Below are 13,861 nucleotides of genomic sequence, written 5' to 3'. Positions count from 1 at the left end.
AATGGAAATTGATATCAAGTCTATCTCTAAAGCCTTGGTACTTAATTATTTTTAAGTTAAAATTTTTTAATTAACAAAACTTATTTTCTGTCACTCCCCCTAAAAAAAGAAACAAAATTCTTATATTAATTTTAATGCCCAAATTTTGGCTATACTTAGGTTTTATAATGATCAGAAAAATTATCCTTAGAATAGTATATTAAAGGTGACAAAGCACTTTTCATCACAACAATCTCAGAAGGTCAGCAGAGCAAGAATATTAATATTTTATTGATGAGGAAGCTGAGGCCCAGAGAGATAAGGTGACTTACCCAGGTTCACACAGCCATGAATGGCAGAGCTAAGTCTTGAATATCACATTATGTACAAAGCATATTTCATGTCTAAGAGACAGGAGACATGGGGTGACAGAGTATGACCTAAATTTGTACCAATTAGACAATAAGCCATTCCTGACCTGGTAAGGCTAACTAAATACTGCCAATCATTTAGGCCCAGGCCAAGTACTACTTCTTGACATTCTGCCTTAATTCTTCCAACCTTCACCCATCTCTTCTTTCTCTGAGCTATCACATTTAGATTACACCATTCAATCTAGCACTTGCTTAAATAAAGTCCTATGTCTAAACTCCCCTGAGTTTCATAATAGCTCTTATTTCTAGAGTGCTTTACTCACAACAACTTTCAAGTTTAGAGTACAAATTTGGAACCCCATCTCATAGATGAGAGACTGAGTCACAAAGAGGAACAGCAGCTTTTTCCTGATCACACCACTAGGAATTGACTTGGCTAAGGTTCAAAATTCTCTTTATTAACAAACTCCTTTATCTGGAAGAGAGATCAAGTTTACCCTCTATTTTAGCCAAATACCCTAGCAGCAGGCTAGGTGTAAAGACAGAGTTCAGTAAAAAGTGACCTAAAGTATTTTCATTTTTACAGACAATGAGAGACACATGGGGCAGGAAAATAGAACAAGCATTTCTGAATTTATCCTCTTGGGACTTTCTGAACAGCCAGATCAGCAGAGACTGCTATTTGGGCTATTCCTCACCATGTACCTGATCACTGTGGTGGGGAACCTACTAATCATACTAGCCATTGGCTCTGACTCCCACCTCCAAAGCCCCATGTATTTCTTCTTAGCCAATCTGTCCTTTGCAGACATCTGTTTCACATCAGCTTCCATTCCCAAGATGCTGGTGAACATTGAGACTCAGCATCAGACCATCTCCTATGTTGGGTGCATCACCCAGCTATATTTCCTTCTTGCTTTGGGGGGTTTGGACAATCTCCTCCTAGCTGCAATGGCCTATGACCGCTATGTGGCCATCTGCCGCCCCCTTCACTATGCCACAACCATGAGCCCCCAGAACTGTGTGCTAATAATGAGTATGTGTTGGGCTTTGACCAATATCCCTGCCCTGACACATAGCATTCTGCTAGCCCATCTGTTCTTCTGCACCCAACATGCCATCCCTCATTTCTACTGTGATATAAGTGCCTTGCTAAAATTGGCATGCTCAGATACCCACTTAAATGAATTGATGGTAATCATCTTGGGAGCAATATTTCTCACTGTTCCTCTTGCTCTCATTATCCTTTCCTATGCCTGCATCACCTCTGCTGTCCTTGGTTTCTCCTCTCCTGAAGGAAGATGGAAAGCTTTTTCCACCTGTGGGTCCCATCTAACTGTAGTCTTACTCTTCTATGGTTCTCTTATGGGTGTGTATTTATTTCCTTCATCAAGTGACTCTGTTCGAAGGGATAGTGCAACTTCTGTCCTCTACATTGTGGTGACCCCCATGTTGAATCCATTCATCTACAGCCTGAGAAATAGAGACATGAAAGGGGCTCTAAGGAGGCTTCTTGGGAATGGGAAAACTCTCTCCTCTTCATAACAGCAATGCCTGCTCCTGATGCCAATCTTGCCCTACTCCAGCTCACCCAAGCCTATCCCAGCACACCTCACCTTTTCTGGTCTTGAGATTCCAGTATCCATCACCTTGAGCTGTTATGAAAGAGTTATCTGAAAAGTTTGCATTGGATGAAGCTTAGACTGGCCAAACCCTCCATGAGGAATTAGAAGAAGGAGATTTCCTTATTTCTCCTTTGTTCATTTATTTATTCAACAAACACCTGCCACACCACTGATGACAATACAAAATTTACCATGTACCATACCATTTTAACAGTGTAGCAGAGCCACACAAGGAGATTTTGTACTTTTTTCCTCCAATATACTATCAGTCCAGACCGAAAACATCCCAGAATAGTTAGAGTTCCAGGGCATGGTTATTCAAGGACAATAGATTTTAAAATGTATTGGATAAAAAGATGATGAGCAACTAAACTGGATGAATAATAAAGGGCAGAAAGGAGATAGTGAGTTGATAGGGAAGGCGATGAGCATGGCTCTTTTTTTTCATTGTTTTGGAGTTTTATGTTTGCCAATTCAATTTATTTTTACTACCAACCAAGTTTCTAGTGTTTTTTGTTTAATAAATAAAGGGCGATTTTTATAAGAATTGGTGAAGTTATAGAGTCCAAGATTGGTTCACCCTACAAAAGGAAACATTGAATTTCATATTAGGAGAAGCAAAGTGGGTATTCAAATTGAGGTCTGTGAATAATAAAAGCTATTAGAATAATTTGTTAGCAGTTAAAGGTATATGAGAAAATTGATCAAACTGCACAGCATTCTTTCTTTCAATACTTTCTCTTACTTAAAGAAGTCATTCTCAGTCCTCCCTAATCTTGCAACCCTCACTCTGAGACCACACCAATCCCCACATTTACCCTATATATATCTTTTCTGTACACAGTTGTTTGCATGTTCACTCCTCCATTAAAATTCTTGAGAGCTCCTTGAGAGTAGGGATTGTCTTTTGCCTTTCATTATATTCCTAGCACTTTATATAGTGTGTAATGCATAGTTCATTGTTGTCCTTCTTTTCAGAGAGAACCAATGACACCATATCTTGACAAATCATATATAAGTAGCAATGGCAGTATATCACTTGATGGCAGCATAGGATGATTCACTTTTAAAGAGTGAATGGGTTTCCACAAGATCATAGAATCTTGGGTTGGGAATGAATTTGGAGTCTATGTTCTAACTTTTTTTAGCATAAAGACTCCTTTTTACCTAAATAATTTAATAGATCCCCATACAATAGGAGTTTTACAAAATTTTAATATTCATTAATCAAGAAAATAGATAACTATGCATTAAGCACCACTTTCAGATTGATTTATTGTTTGCTAATCAGAAAAACATTTAAATATAGAAGAAAATATTCATTTGTAGGCATGTTTGGGAGGTATATTATTTATTCTACTTACAGAGGAAAAGTTTACATATTTATTATGCTGAGTTATATTATGAAATTGGCTTATTATAAAAACTTTATGGTCCAATGAGATTCTACACCCTAGGGTGTACTGGAGTAAACTCAAATTGACTGGCAAGAGTCACTTTCAGCTAATACTACAAATTAGGAACTGGTTTGTTTTGTTGATTGTCTAGATTTAAGAAAGTGATAGGGGAAATTTTAATAAAGTTAATTCAACGTAAAAATGTAATGCATACATTTTCCCTAGAAAGCTTATTATTAACTATTTACCAGTATACCTTCGTGACTATAGCCAACACATTGGAGATAGCTAATACAATATCATCTCCTCACTTTATAGATGAAGAAAATGTAACCCAAAGAGATTATATTATTTTCACAGAATCTCACAGATGATAAGAGGCAGAGATGGCAATCAAACCTCCATTTCCTCATTGCAGGATTAGGGCTCCCTTCCACTGTAAACTATTGACAATCAAATGTGACCAATGGTAACTTCATAGAGGATAATGTGAAGTTAGGGGATAAAGGATTTATGATTATTTAAATTCTTGACTCATTTCTCCTTCTATAGGTTTTTTCTTCAGGTCATGTAAAGTTGAAAAGGAGATAAGAATCTTAATAGGAAATAGAAAGTTCTAAGAAATCCATCGGATATTATAATCTAAGGATTTTTAAACATAAATCCTAGATCAATTTGCTACGGTTGGCAATAGTTATGACCAATGGAAGATAGATAGAGATAAGACCCACTGTTTAGGGAGAAGTGATGGTAGGTCCTGAACAAAGAATGAGGTTTGTCACATCTTGAAGTACTCCTTCTTGAAAATGTTGGACAACCACATATAGCCAATATTCTTTTTCCTGATGGGTAGTAGAGGCCACCTAGACTATCCTAATATCTCTTATTTTTCACAGACTTAAACTGGGATATTCACCTTGCTTCTCCTAATACAGAATTAATTCAATAAGAATTTGTTAAATGCCTACCATGTGCAAGACTCATGATCATAACTGGCATTTATATACCTCTCTAAAGTTGGCAAAGTGTTTTACATCCATGATTTTATTTAAACTAGAACAAGCCAATTTGCTAGGTACTATTAATCAACAACAAACATTCATAAAGTCCTCACTTTGTGCTAGGCACCTTAATAGTGGCTGGGGATGCAAATATAAAATCAAAACAGTCCCTACCTTCAAGGAATTTACTTTCTGTTACGGAAAATAGCATGTTCATAGGTAAGTAAATGCAGGATATTTGCACACTCAAACTTTTATATGCAGAGTGCGTTGCCCGTATATGTCATGTGTATTTTACATGGATTTGTCTAAATGTGTTCAGAGGTGTTAAAAGTATATATACTTTGGATAGGGGGGAAGGAAAATAATACAGAGGGGAAAACATATAAATATTGAATTTATTTAACATAGAAGAGATGAAGGAAAGGGAAATGGGGAAGGGTGAAATCTGAATTCTTTTACCCACTAAATAAACAATATCTGACTTACACTAGACTAAAACCCAAGTTACCTAAAGGCAAGTCCAACAGGGGATCAGTATCTCATAAAGAATCCTTGATGAGCCAGAAGCAGATGATCTCTTCCAAGTAGATATTCCACTCTTCAATCACTATCCAGCAGAAGACTGAAGAATGACTCCACACCACAACCAGTAGATATTAAAAAGGCCAGCATCTTGATGGATGGGTTTCAAGATGATTCACACATACACCTGTCTCCTTCCTCTCTCAGGTCCAGAGTGACAGTTAATCAACTGGCCCTAGGAATTCTGACCCAACCAGACTCAGGAAGATTCTGATCTCAAGCCCCTGTCCATCATTCCTTGCAACCTTTATTTTCCAATTGCTACAAAGGAAGGTACTTTAGATATCTTTGGGATCTTACCATACACATTCCAATTGAGACTTTGGTTCCCAATAGGAAGAGGGCAGATAGTTGAGTACATGAAGTTAACCCATTTTGCTCTTTTCAGTGAGGGGATATGAAACTAGAATTATATCTACCTGTTCCCTGTAAATAGTGCTAATCTGGGGGTAAAGATTTTTAGGTTTGAGTTGCTCTCCTGGCTGGTAGCAATAACTACCATTTATAAGGTACTATTAGGCTTTCAAATTCTTTAATAAAATTTTTTTTATCCTCACAACAACCTTGACAGGTAAGTACTATTTGTTATCACTATTTCACACATGAAGGATTCGAGGCAGACAGAGATTAAGTAAGATTTAAGGTTGAGAGGTTAAGAGAGATTTGGAATTGGGTCTTACAAACGTTAGGTCCAGTGTCTCATTCACTCCTTCACTTAATAGTCTATCCCCTTATAGGTATACACACACACACACACACACACACACACACACACACACACACACACGTGCACACAGGCACCTCAACACCCTTCTCATTAAGTATTAGTTATATGGACAGCTTCATAAATGAAAAAGACCCATTTATTCAAGCAAGGAGAAAACAGAAATCAGCAAAATTATACAAATTAGAATATGCTAAATGAGAGAGAGAGAGAGAGAGAGAGAGAGAGAGAGAGAGAGAGAGAGAGAGAGAGAGAGAGCGAGAGAGCACATGAATTAGTTTTTCCCTTGGAAGTTTTCTCAGTTCAACTGAGAGAGTGAGTTCCCAGTCTTAACCAAGGGAAAATTCTCTGGTTTCTATAGTAAAATACTAAAAATCAAGGATATGAAAAGACAGTCATGGGAACAGCTAAGTGGCTCAGTAGTTAGACATGGGAGATCTTGGGTTCAAATGTGGCCTCAGACATTTTCTAGTGGGCAAGTAAATTAACTCCCCCTGTCTAACCCTTGCCATTGTGTAAATAGAATTATGTACCCCTGGACTTCATTTCCCAGAATTCCTCTTTTGTCCCCATTTTGCATCCTTATGTTCTTTGGATAAAAGTTGCAACCCCTCCTATTTCTCTTCTTTCCGTGCTCTCCTCCTCTTACCCCCCACCTCCAGTCAGGTTCTCTCTCTCCTCCCACTTTTCACAATCTAGGCAACTCTCTCTTTGCTAAGGCTATCGTCTTCCTTTACTTCAAGTTATTATTAATAAATCTTATAAAAATATAATACTTGCAGTAGTGGATATTAATTTTTAATTTTATACCACTCTTCTGTCTTAGAACCAATATTTAGTATAGATTCTAATACAGAAGGTAAGATTTTTTAAAAAAGAAAAGACACTCACTTGTTTACCTGTCACTTGACTCTCAAAGTATTTTTCTTCCTTCAGGAGCTTGTCTCTAAAGAGAGCTTGAAATTCTGTGTGTTTGCTCTTGAATCTAGAAGTCAGAAGAATTCACTTTTCTCAATCTCTTTCCAACTTGACCTTCCATGAAGGCATGGATAATCAAGATCATTCACTCCACCAACAAAGAGAGTCTTGTGCAAGTAGCCAGGTCTGAACATCAAATTACATGTAAAATAAATGCACTGTGATTTGTGGTGGGGTACTAATAACTGGGGAAATCAGTTAAGTATTCCTTAAAAAGGTGGCATGAGCTAAGTCTCAAAGGGAAAGGCAGGATTTGAGAGGTGTGGTTGAGGAAGAGGAACATTCCAGACATGGGGAACAGCCTATGGACAGGTATGGAAGCTAAAGATGATTCTCCAGTTTTTGAGGTTTGATAAATGAGATGGAATGTCTTATATAGGAGGATGGCAAGAAGCCCAGCCTGCCTGAAGTACAGAGTGTAGAGGGGCAGCAATGTGTAATCAGCCTAGAAGTGGTGTATTATTAGTAGAGAATATTAGTAGAGAAACAGGAACAAATGTGAGATATTTTTGGAGAGGTCCAATTGATAAGGTGATAATTGATTAGATATAAGGATAAGAGAGAGCAAAGAGTTAAAGATTACTCCTAGGTTGTGAACTCAAGCAAATGAAAGAATAGTATTGCCCTCTATAGGAATAGGGAAGTTATAAGGATGGGAAAGTTTATGAGGAAAATATTTTTTTGTTCTATTTGGTACATTTTGATTTAGAAATATTTATGAAATGTCCAAGTGGATATATCAGGCAGGGAGAAAGAGGTATAGGACTGAAGCTCAGGAGAGAGGTGAGAGGAGTTAGATATGTTTACTTAGAAATCCTCTGAATTGAATAAATTGACAATTGATAAGATCATCGAGAAAGTGTTACTAAGGAAGAAGAGAAGATCTTTCACAAAGCCTTCCATATGTTTGGATGATTCAGTTCCAAAGATGTCTAAGATCAGAACCAATACATATAAAAGCAACCCAACAAAACAGTCCTATAAAAAAAGCCCTCAGAATAAGAAGGGGATCCACATTGGCAAATACTATAGAGAAGTCAATGAAAGATAAGACCTGAAAAAAGGCCAATAAATATGGCAACAGAGAATCCTCTGGAGATAAGGGCTTCTTATTTGAAAAAAAGTTCAAGTAAATTCAGGAATCAGGTAGAAATTAAGTTTAGACCAATATCTCACAGTGTATCACAGAAATTTCTAAATGAGTAAATAACATTAATTTAAACAGATTAGAGGAGAAGGGAAGAAGATATCTTTCACAACTCTGAATAAAGGGAGAATTCTTAACTAAGCAAAGAGTAAAGATGATCATAAAAATAAATTGGAAACTTCAGTTTTATACAATTAAAATATTTTGTACAAGCAAAATCAAGGCAATTATATTTAGAAGGGAAATGGATAACTGGGAACATTTTGCAGCAAATTCTTATACACTGAAATGCAAAATATATAGGGAATTTCTGTAAATCAGTAAGAATGAGTCATCTTCCCATAGATATATGGTCAAAATATATGAATGGGTAGTTTCCCAAAAAAAGTAATTCAAGTTATCAGCAATCATCATGGGAAAATGCACCAAATCACTAATAATAAAAAGCATCCCATTTAAAACAACTCTGATGTTTCATCTCCTAACTATGAGATTATCAAAAGTGAGAAGAGAAAAAATTTCAATTATTGGGAGGGTTGGGTTTTTTGTTTTGTTTTGGTTTTTTTGCATAATAGTCACACTAATTTATTTTGGTAGAGCTGTAAATTCATATGTCTATTATGGGAAGCAATTTGTATATGCCTCCAAAGTCAATAAACTGTTCATAATCTTTTTTAAAAAATATATTTTATTTGATCATTTCCAAGCATTATTCATTAAAGACATAGATCATTTTCTTTCCCCCCCCACCCCCCATAGCCGATGCATAGATCCACTGGGCATTACATGTTTTCTTGATTTGAACCCATTGCTTTGTTGATAATATTTGCATTAGAGTGTTCATTTAGAGTCTCTCCTCTGTCATGTCCCCTCAACCGCTGTATTCAGGCAGTTGCTTTTCCTTGGTGTTTCCACTCCCATAGTTTATCCTTTGCTTATGAATAGTATTTTTTTCTCCTAGATCCCTGCAGATTGTTCAGGGACATTACACCGCCACTAATGGAGAAGTCCATTACGTTCGATTATACCACAGTGTATTAGTCTCTGTGTACAATGTTCTCCTGGTTCTGCTCCTCTCGCTCTGCATCACTTCCTGGAGGTTGTTCCAGTCTCCATGGAATTCCTCCACTTTATTATTCCTTTTAGCACAATAGTATTCCATCACCAACATATACCACAATTTGTTCAGCCATTCCCCAGTTGATGGGCATCCCCTAGTTTTCCAAACTGTTCATAATCTTGTACCATTTATTCCATTGCTAGGCACACATCCCCAGACAGGTCAAAAAAGAGGAAAAGGACTCATTTGTACATATATTTATGGAAGTATTTTTTTATTGTATCAAAGAACTGGAAACAAAATGGGTACTTATCAATTAGGGAATAGATGAACAAATTTTAGTATATGAATGGAATAACATATGGCAGTAGCGAGGCAGCTAGGTGGCTCAGTGGATTGAGAGCCAAGCCTAGAGACAGGAGGTTCTAGGTTCAAATCTGACCTCAGATACTTCATAGCTGGGTGCCCCTGGAAGTCACTTAATCCCCCTTGCCATGCTCTTACCATTCTTCTCCCTTGGAACCAATGCACAGTGTTGATTCTAAGGCAGAAGGTAAGGGTTTAAAAAATTTTTAATATGCATAAAAAATGACAAAACATTCAGAGAAACCCAGGAAGACTTTATGAACTGACAAAGAGTCAATTGAAAAGAAATGAGAAAAGAGTTTACATGATGACCATGGTAGTGTAAAAGAGATTAATTCTGAAATATTTCACTAATTTGATCAATGTAATGATAAGTCATAATTTCAGAAAACCAATAATATTTCCTACTTCTTGGCAGAGAAGAGGAAAAAACAGAGGTAAAATGAGATATAGTCAAAATGTTGATTAGTTTTGCTTGACTATATTTGTATGTTACAAAAGAGTAATTTTTGTTTGGGAAAGGAGTACAATTGGTGAGTTGAGATACTAATGCAAAAAACAAAAAAGAAACAAAGAAAGGAGAGAGAAGGAAAGGAAAGAAAGAAAAGAAAAAAGAAAAGAAAAGATTTATTAAGCACATATTCTGTATAAAGCACTGTGATAAATTAGTGGAATACAAATCACAAACCAAAAAAAAAAAGGAAAAAGAGAATCATAATCACAACCTGAAGACATGGCAGAATCAAATGAAGACTTTTTAAGCTTGAGAGAAGTCTGAGTGTACTTGTAGGTATCTGCGAAAGGACCAATGTAAGAAGTAGTTGTGTGGTGCACTCAAGTATGTAGCAGGGGTCTTGCCCCAAGAATGGAAGGCTCAAACTCCATTCAGTCCAGAAGTAAGAAAATAATTATATTTGAAGAAGAAGAGGTTTGTGGAGTGTGGAAAGGAAATAAGACTGACAGTTGGTGGGGAAAGGGACAACTGGGAATCCCAGTTGGGTCTTGTGACTAGCACTTCCTTCCTTCCAGACTTGTCTTCCTTCCTGGTGTTGGAGGAGGGAGGAGCTTGTTCAGCCCAGTCGGGTGTGGTGTGCCTCTTCTTGGTTCAGCCCAAAGATACAGGCCCAATCACTTCTGAAGGTCAGAATTGTTCTTGTTTGCTTTCTGTCTACTGCTAAGATTCTGAATTAGACAAAGCGAGGACAGATATAGAGTAGACGGGAGTGGGAGAAACTCGCCACTAGCCTCGGCCTCAACTCCAAAAGCTGAGGAAAAAACTCCAATCCCAACTGGTTATTAAACTTTATATTATTTGAATTCACAGTCAGATAAGTGGACTATCTTTTCTGTGCATAGAGTGAGCTGATAATCAGCTCAGTCATTCAAGGACAAACAGTCCTTATCGGACCCCTGCTGCTTCCTCTCAGTAGGGGGCATCTCTCTCCTTTGCCTTACCAAGCGATATTCCCTCTCTCCCCTCAACTCCTCCATACTCTGCTACAAACTTCCCATTATCCCCTGTTTTTTCAATTCCTCATCATTTCCCAATAAATATTACAGGAGGTATAATAGCCTGATAGCTGGTGGGATAGTCTGGGAACTAATCAGGTAGTCTTAGAGCTGACTGATAAGCTTAGGGGCTAGCAGAGTAACTTTTCTGGAGCTGATTGAATAGCATCTCTCCAGATGTGGAGCAGCAGCTCCAGATGCAGAGTAATAATCCCAAGTATAGAATAGCAGCTCCAAGTGTATAGTAGCAGCTCTGCTATAGAGTAGAATCTCCATGTGTGGATAGCAATTCCAGCTGTGGAATGGTAATTTCCTTTGTAAAGAAGTAGCTACCTTGCCCTGTGGATCAGGGTTTGTATATTTATTAAGGTCTGGGAGCCAGTCATTTCCTCCATTCCAGAGAGATCTTTATCTCTCCCCAAAATCCTGAAAAATTGGCATGGCCAAATTCAGGTGGAGGTGTGTCTTAGAGTTTGATACATACTTCAAAAAGAATAAGGAGCATGGGCAGGTTTGGGGAATTCTTCTGGAATGTCAGAATTCCCAGGGCATAGGTTCTTATTCCTCATTGTTCACCTTTTCATAATCTGTCAGTGTGGGAGAGGTCTTGCTGCTCTTCTGGAATGAGAATATGGGGGGGGGTTAGGGGCATGTGGTACATTGTAGGACCACTATAGGTAATTAATTATGTCTTACAGTTCCAAAGTAAATATAGAACAATATGAGTAATTAATAAAACAGATTAGGCACAAAGCGTATGCCCAGCATAGAATATTACAGGTCCAGGGTAGGCAATTGATGATAACTGATCAACAATACAGATTTTGCAACTTATGCTTGACTAATTCTAAAATTATAAATTCTAAAAAATGACAATTTATGTTTAACTAGTGCTAACTGCTGAGAAATGCAAGATTTCAGAGTATGAGGGTCCTATTCCTATTATAACCTCTCACTGCCCTCTGTCAGCCTCCATCAGTTAGAAATTAGGAAAAAGAGAGGATGTTTAAGGAGTCAAGTTCTTGAAGGAGAAGGAAGAGATTGTGAGCCAAGAGTATGAGTTGAAGGGTTGGCATTGGCAAGAAAGGTCAACTCTTCCTTTGAGGCAAAGTAGGAAAGGTTGGAGGTTGATTCTGTCATTATTTTAAAGGTAGAACTAGGGGGAAGTGGGAACTCATAATAAATGGCTTTAGTTTTTGCCAGTGAGTTATGAGGTAAGACATTTTACTGAGAAGGAAGGGGGAATGGTGATGTAGGTGGTTTGAAACAAAATTATTTGAAATAGTCAATATGGAGTGTATGATATAGAGATAATAAGGAAAAAGAGAAAGGACTTGGCATACAGCAGTGAGTGTCTAATTTTTTCCAATCTTACCCATTATTGAAAGGGTTTTGCTATATCAGCTAGTGAATTTCTATATTCTTTGGTATCAGTCAATTATTCTTACAAACTAATGGAACATTTGGCTTTTTTTTTTAACAAATGGCTTCAAAATCCATTGGAGCTCTTTATTTGGAATTTTTTTTTTTAAAGATTAGAAAATTCTATTTCTAAGTATTGAACATGTGCAGAAAAGTGTTTTTATAGTGGACACTGGTCATTTTTGACAATAAAAACTCAGTTGTTATGTCCTATTAATGGTTAAGGCTTCAAGCTATCATTAGTTAAAATATTAAACCGTAATATACACTGAAAGTAAGGTTTGTCTAATAATAATTGTCATAAATTTGTACGTTAAATAATCTTGATAATTTCAAATGATGTGGAGTAACTTCTCAGGTCTGATTAGATTGTAAATGGGTTTTTAATTTTCAGTATGGCTGATGAAGAATTCATACAAAGGATAGGAAAAGCATCAGATTTATCTTTCTGTTATTAACTTGTGTTCACATTATTAGCATTACCTACAATTTTAATTTTTCAGAGATATTTTAAGCCACTCATATACTCTATGGTGGTTAGTTTAGTTAAAACTAGACAACAAATCTAGATAATCCACTTTCCTGGGCATGCATATACTTCTACACCTTTCAATAAACTGAAAATGAATGAACTAATGAGTACACTATTCTCAACTCCTCCAAATTGTAAAGATTTTGTTAATTCTTCAGTATAACTTCATGCCACTTCCTGTACCTCAGTTGAGGCTATATGATATATTGACTAAGTAATGCACCAGTGACAACCTTTGTATTAAATATTAGTAATGCTTAATTTCTTTTACATTTTAGATAAAGTAGTCAATAAATATTTATTAAGTATCTACTCTGTCTCAGGCACTATGCTAAGCTCTGGGGATACAAAGAATACAAAGGATACAAAGAAAAAATAAAGACAGTTGGCAGTAGATAAGTCCAGAAATTATTTCATTTTCATTTTCGACTATAAAGCATTTAATTTCTCTTTTGCTTGCCCCACTCCCAATTAAAAGGAAAAGAAAATCCCACTAACGAATATGTAAAATCAGTCAAAACAAATTCCCACATTGTTCATCAATGAAACAATGCATTTTTGACCATGAATAAAAGAGGAATTTTCAACAAAATTGTTTATAATATATAAGGAATTTGATATGATTCCTTTTTTCTGTTTTTTGGCAAATAATTTATATATTATTGAAATTAATTATTCTTCAGATTTTCATAGAATTCCCTTGTAAATCCATCTCTTCTGGATCCTTTTAATTTAGAAATTCATTTATATCTTTTTTGTTTTTTATGAGATTAGGTTATTAAAATTTTTGATTTATTTTTCTATTAATCTGGGCATTTCATATTTTTGTAAGTATTCATCCATTTCATTCAGGTTTTCAGTTTTATTACCATATATTGGGAAAATAATTTCTTTTTTTTATATTTTATTTGATCATTTCCAAGCATTATTCATTAAAGACATAGATCATTTTCTTTTCCTCCCTCCCCCCCCATAGCCAACGCATAAATCCACTGGGCATTACATGTTTTCTTGATTTGAACCCATTGCTATGTTGATAATATTTGCATTAGAGTGTTCATTTAGAGTCTCTCCTCTGTCATGTCCCCTCAACCTCTGTATTCAGGCAGTTGCTTTACCTCGGTGTTTCTATTCCCACAGTTTATCCTCTGCTTATGAATAG

At 36.4% G+C, this 13,861-nt stretch overlaps 1 protein-coding gene across 1 annotated transcript; it reads left to right on the top strand.

Moving 5' to 3' along the window:
• Nucleotides 1-953: 953 nt before the first annotated feature.
• On the top strand, nt 954-10,200 carry LOC100017128 (olfactory receptor 1N2). Its single transcript, XM_001370745.3, has 2 exons — nt 954-1,873; nt 9,343-10,200. Exons 1-2 carry the CDS (start codon nt 954-956, stop codon nt 9,407-9,409), a joined length of 987 nt encoding a protein of 328 aa, XP_001370782.3. The 3' UTR covers nt 9,410-10,200.
• Nucleotides 10,201-13,861: the final 3,661 nt, after the last annotated feature.

Source organism: Monodelphis domestica, chromosome 1, assembly GCF_027887165.1.
Source record: "Monodelphis domestica isolate mMonDom1 chromosome 1, mMonDom1.pri, whole genome shotgun sequence".
Classification (NCBI taxonomy): Eukaryota; Metazoa; Chordata; class Mammalia; order Didelphimorphia; family Didelphidae; genus Monodelphis; species Monodelphis domestica.
Note: the sequence above shows the minus strand (reverse complement) of the source record. Positions and strands in the feature narration are given on the sequence as shown.

Excerpts from the sequence above, each read along its gene's own strand:
- LOC100017128 (XM_001370745.3), top strand. The coding sequence starts at position 954 with ATGGGGCAGGAAAATAGAACAAGCATTTCTGAATTTATCCTCTTGGGA. Across the intron at positions 1,874-9,342 it reads CTAAGGAGGCTTCTTGGGAA|AAGTCACTTAATCCCCCTTG; the intron begins TGGGAAAACTCT and ends GGGTGCCCCTGG.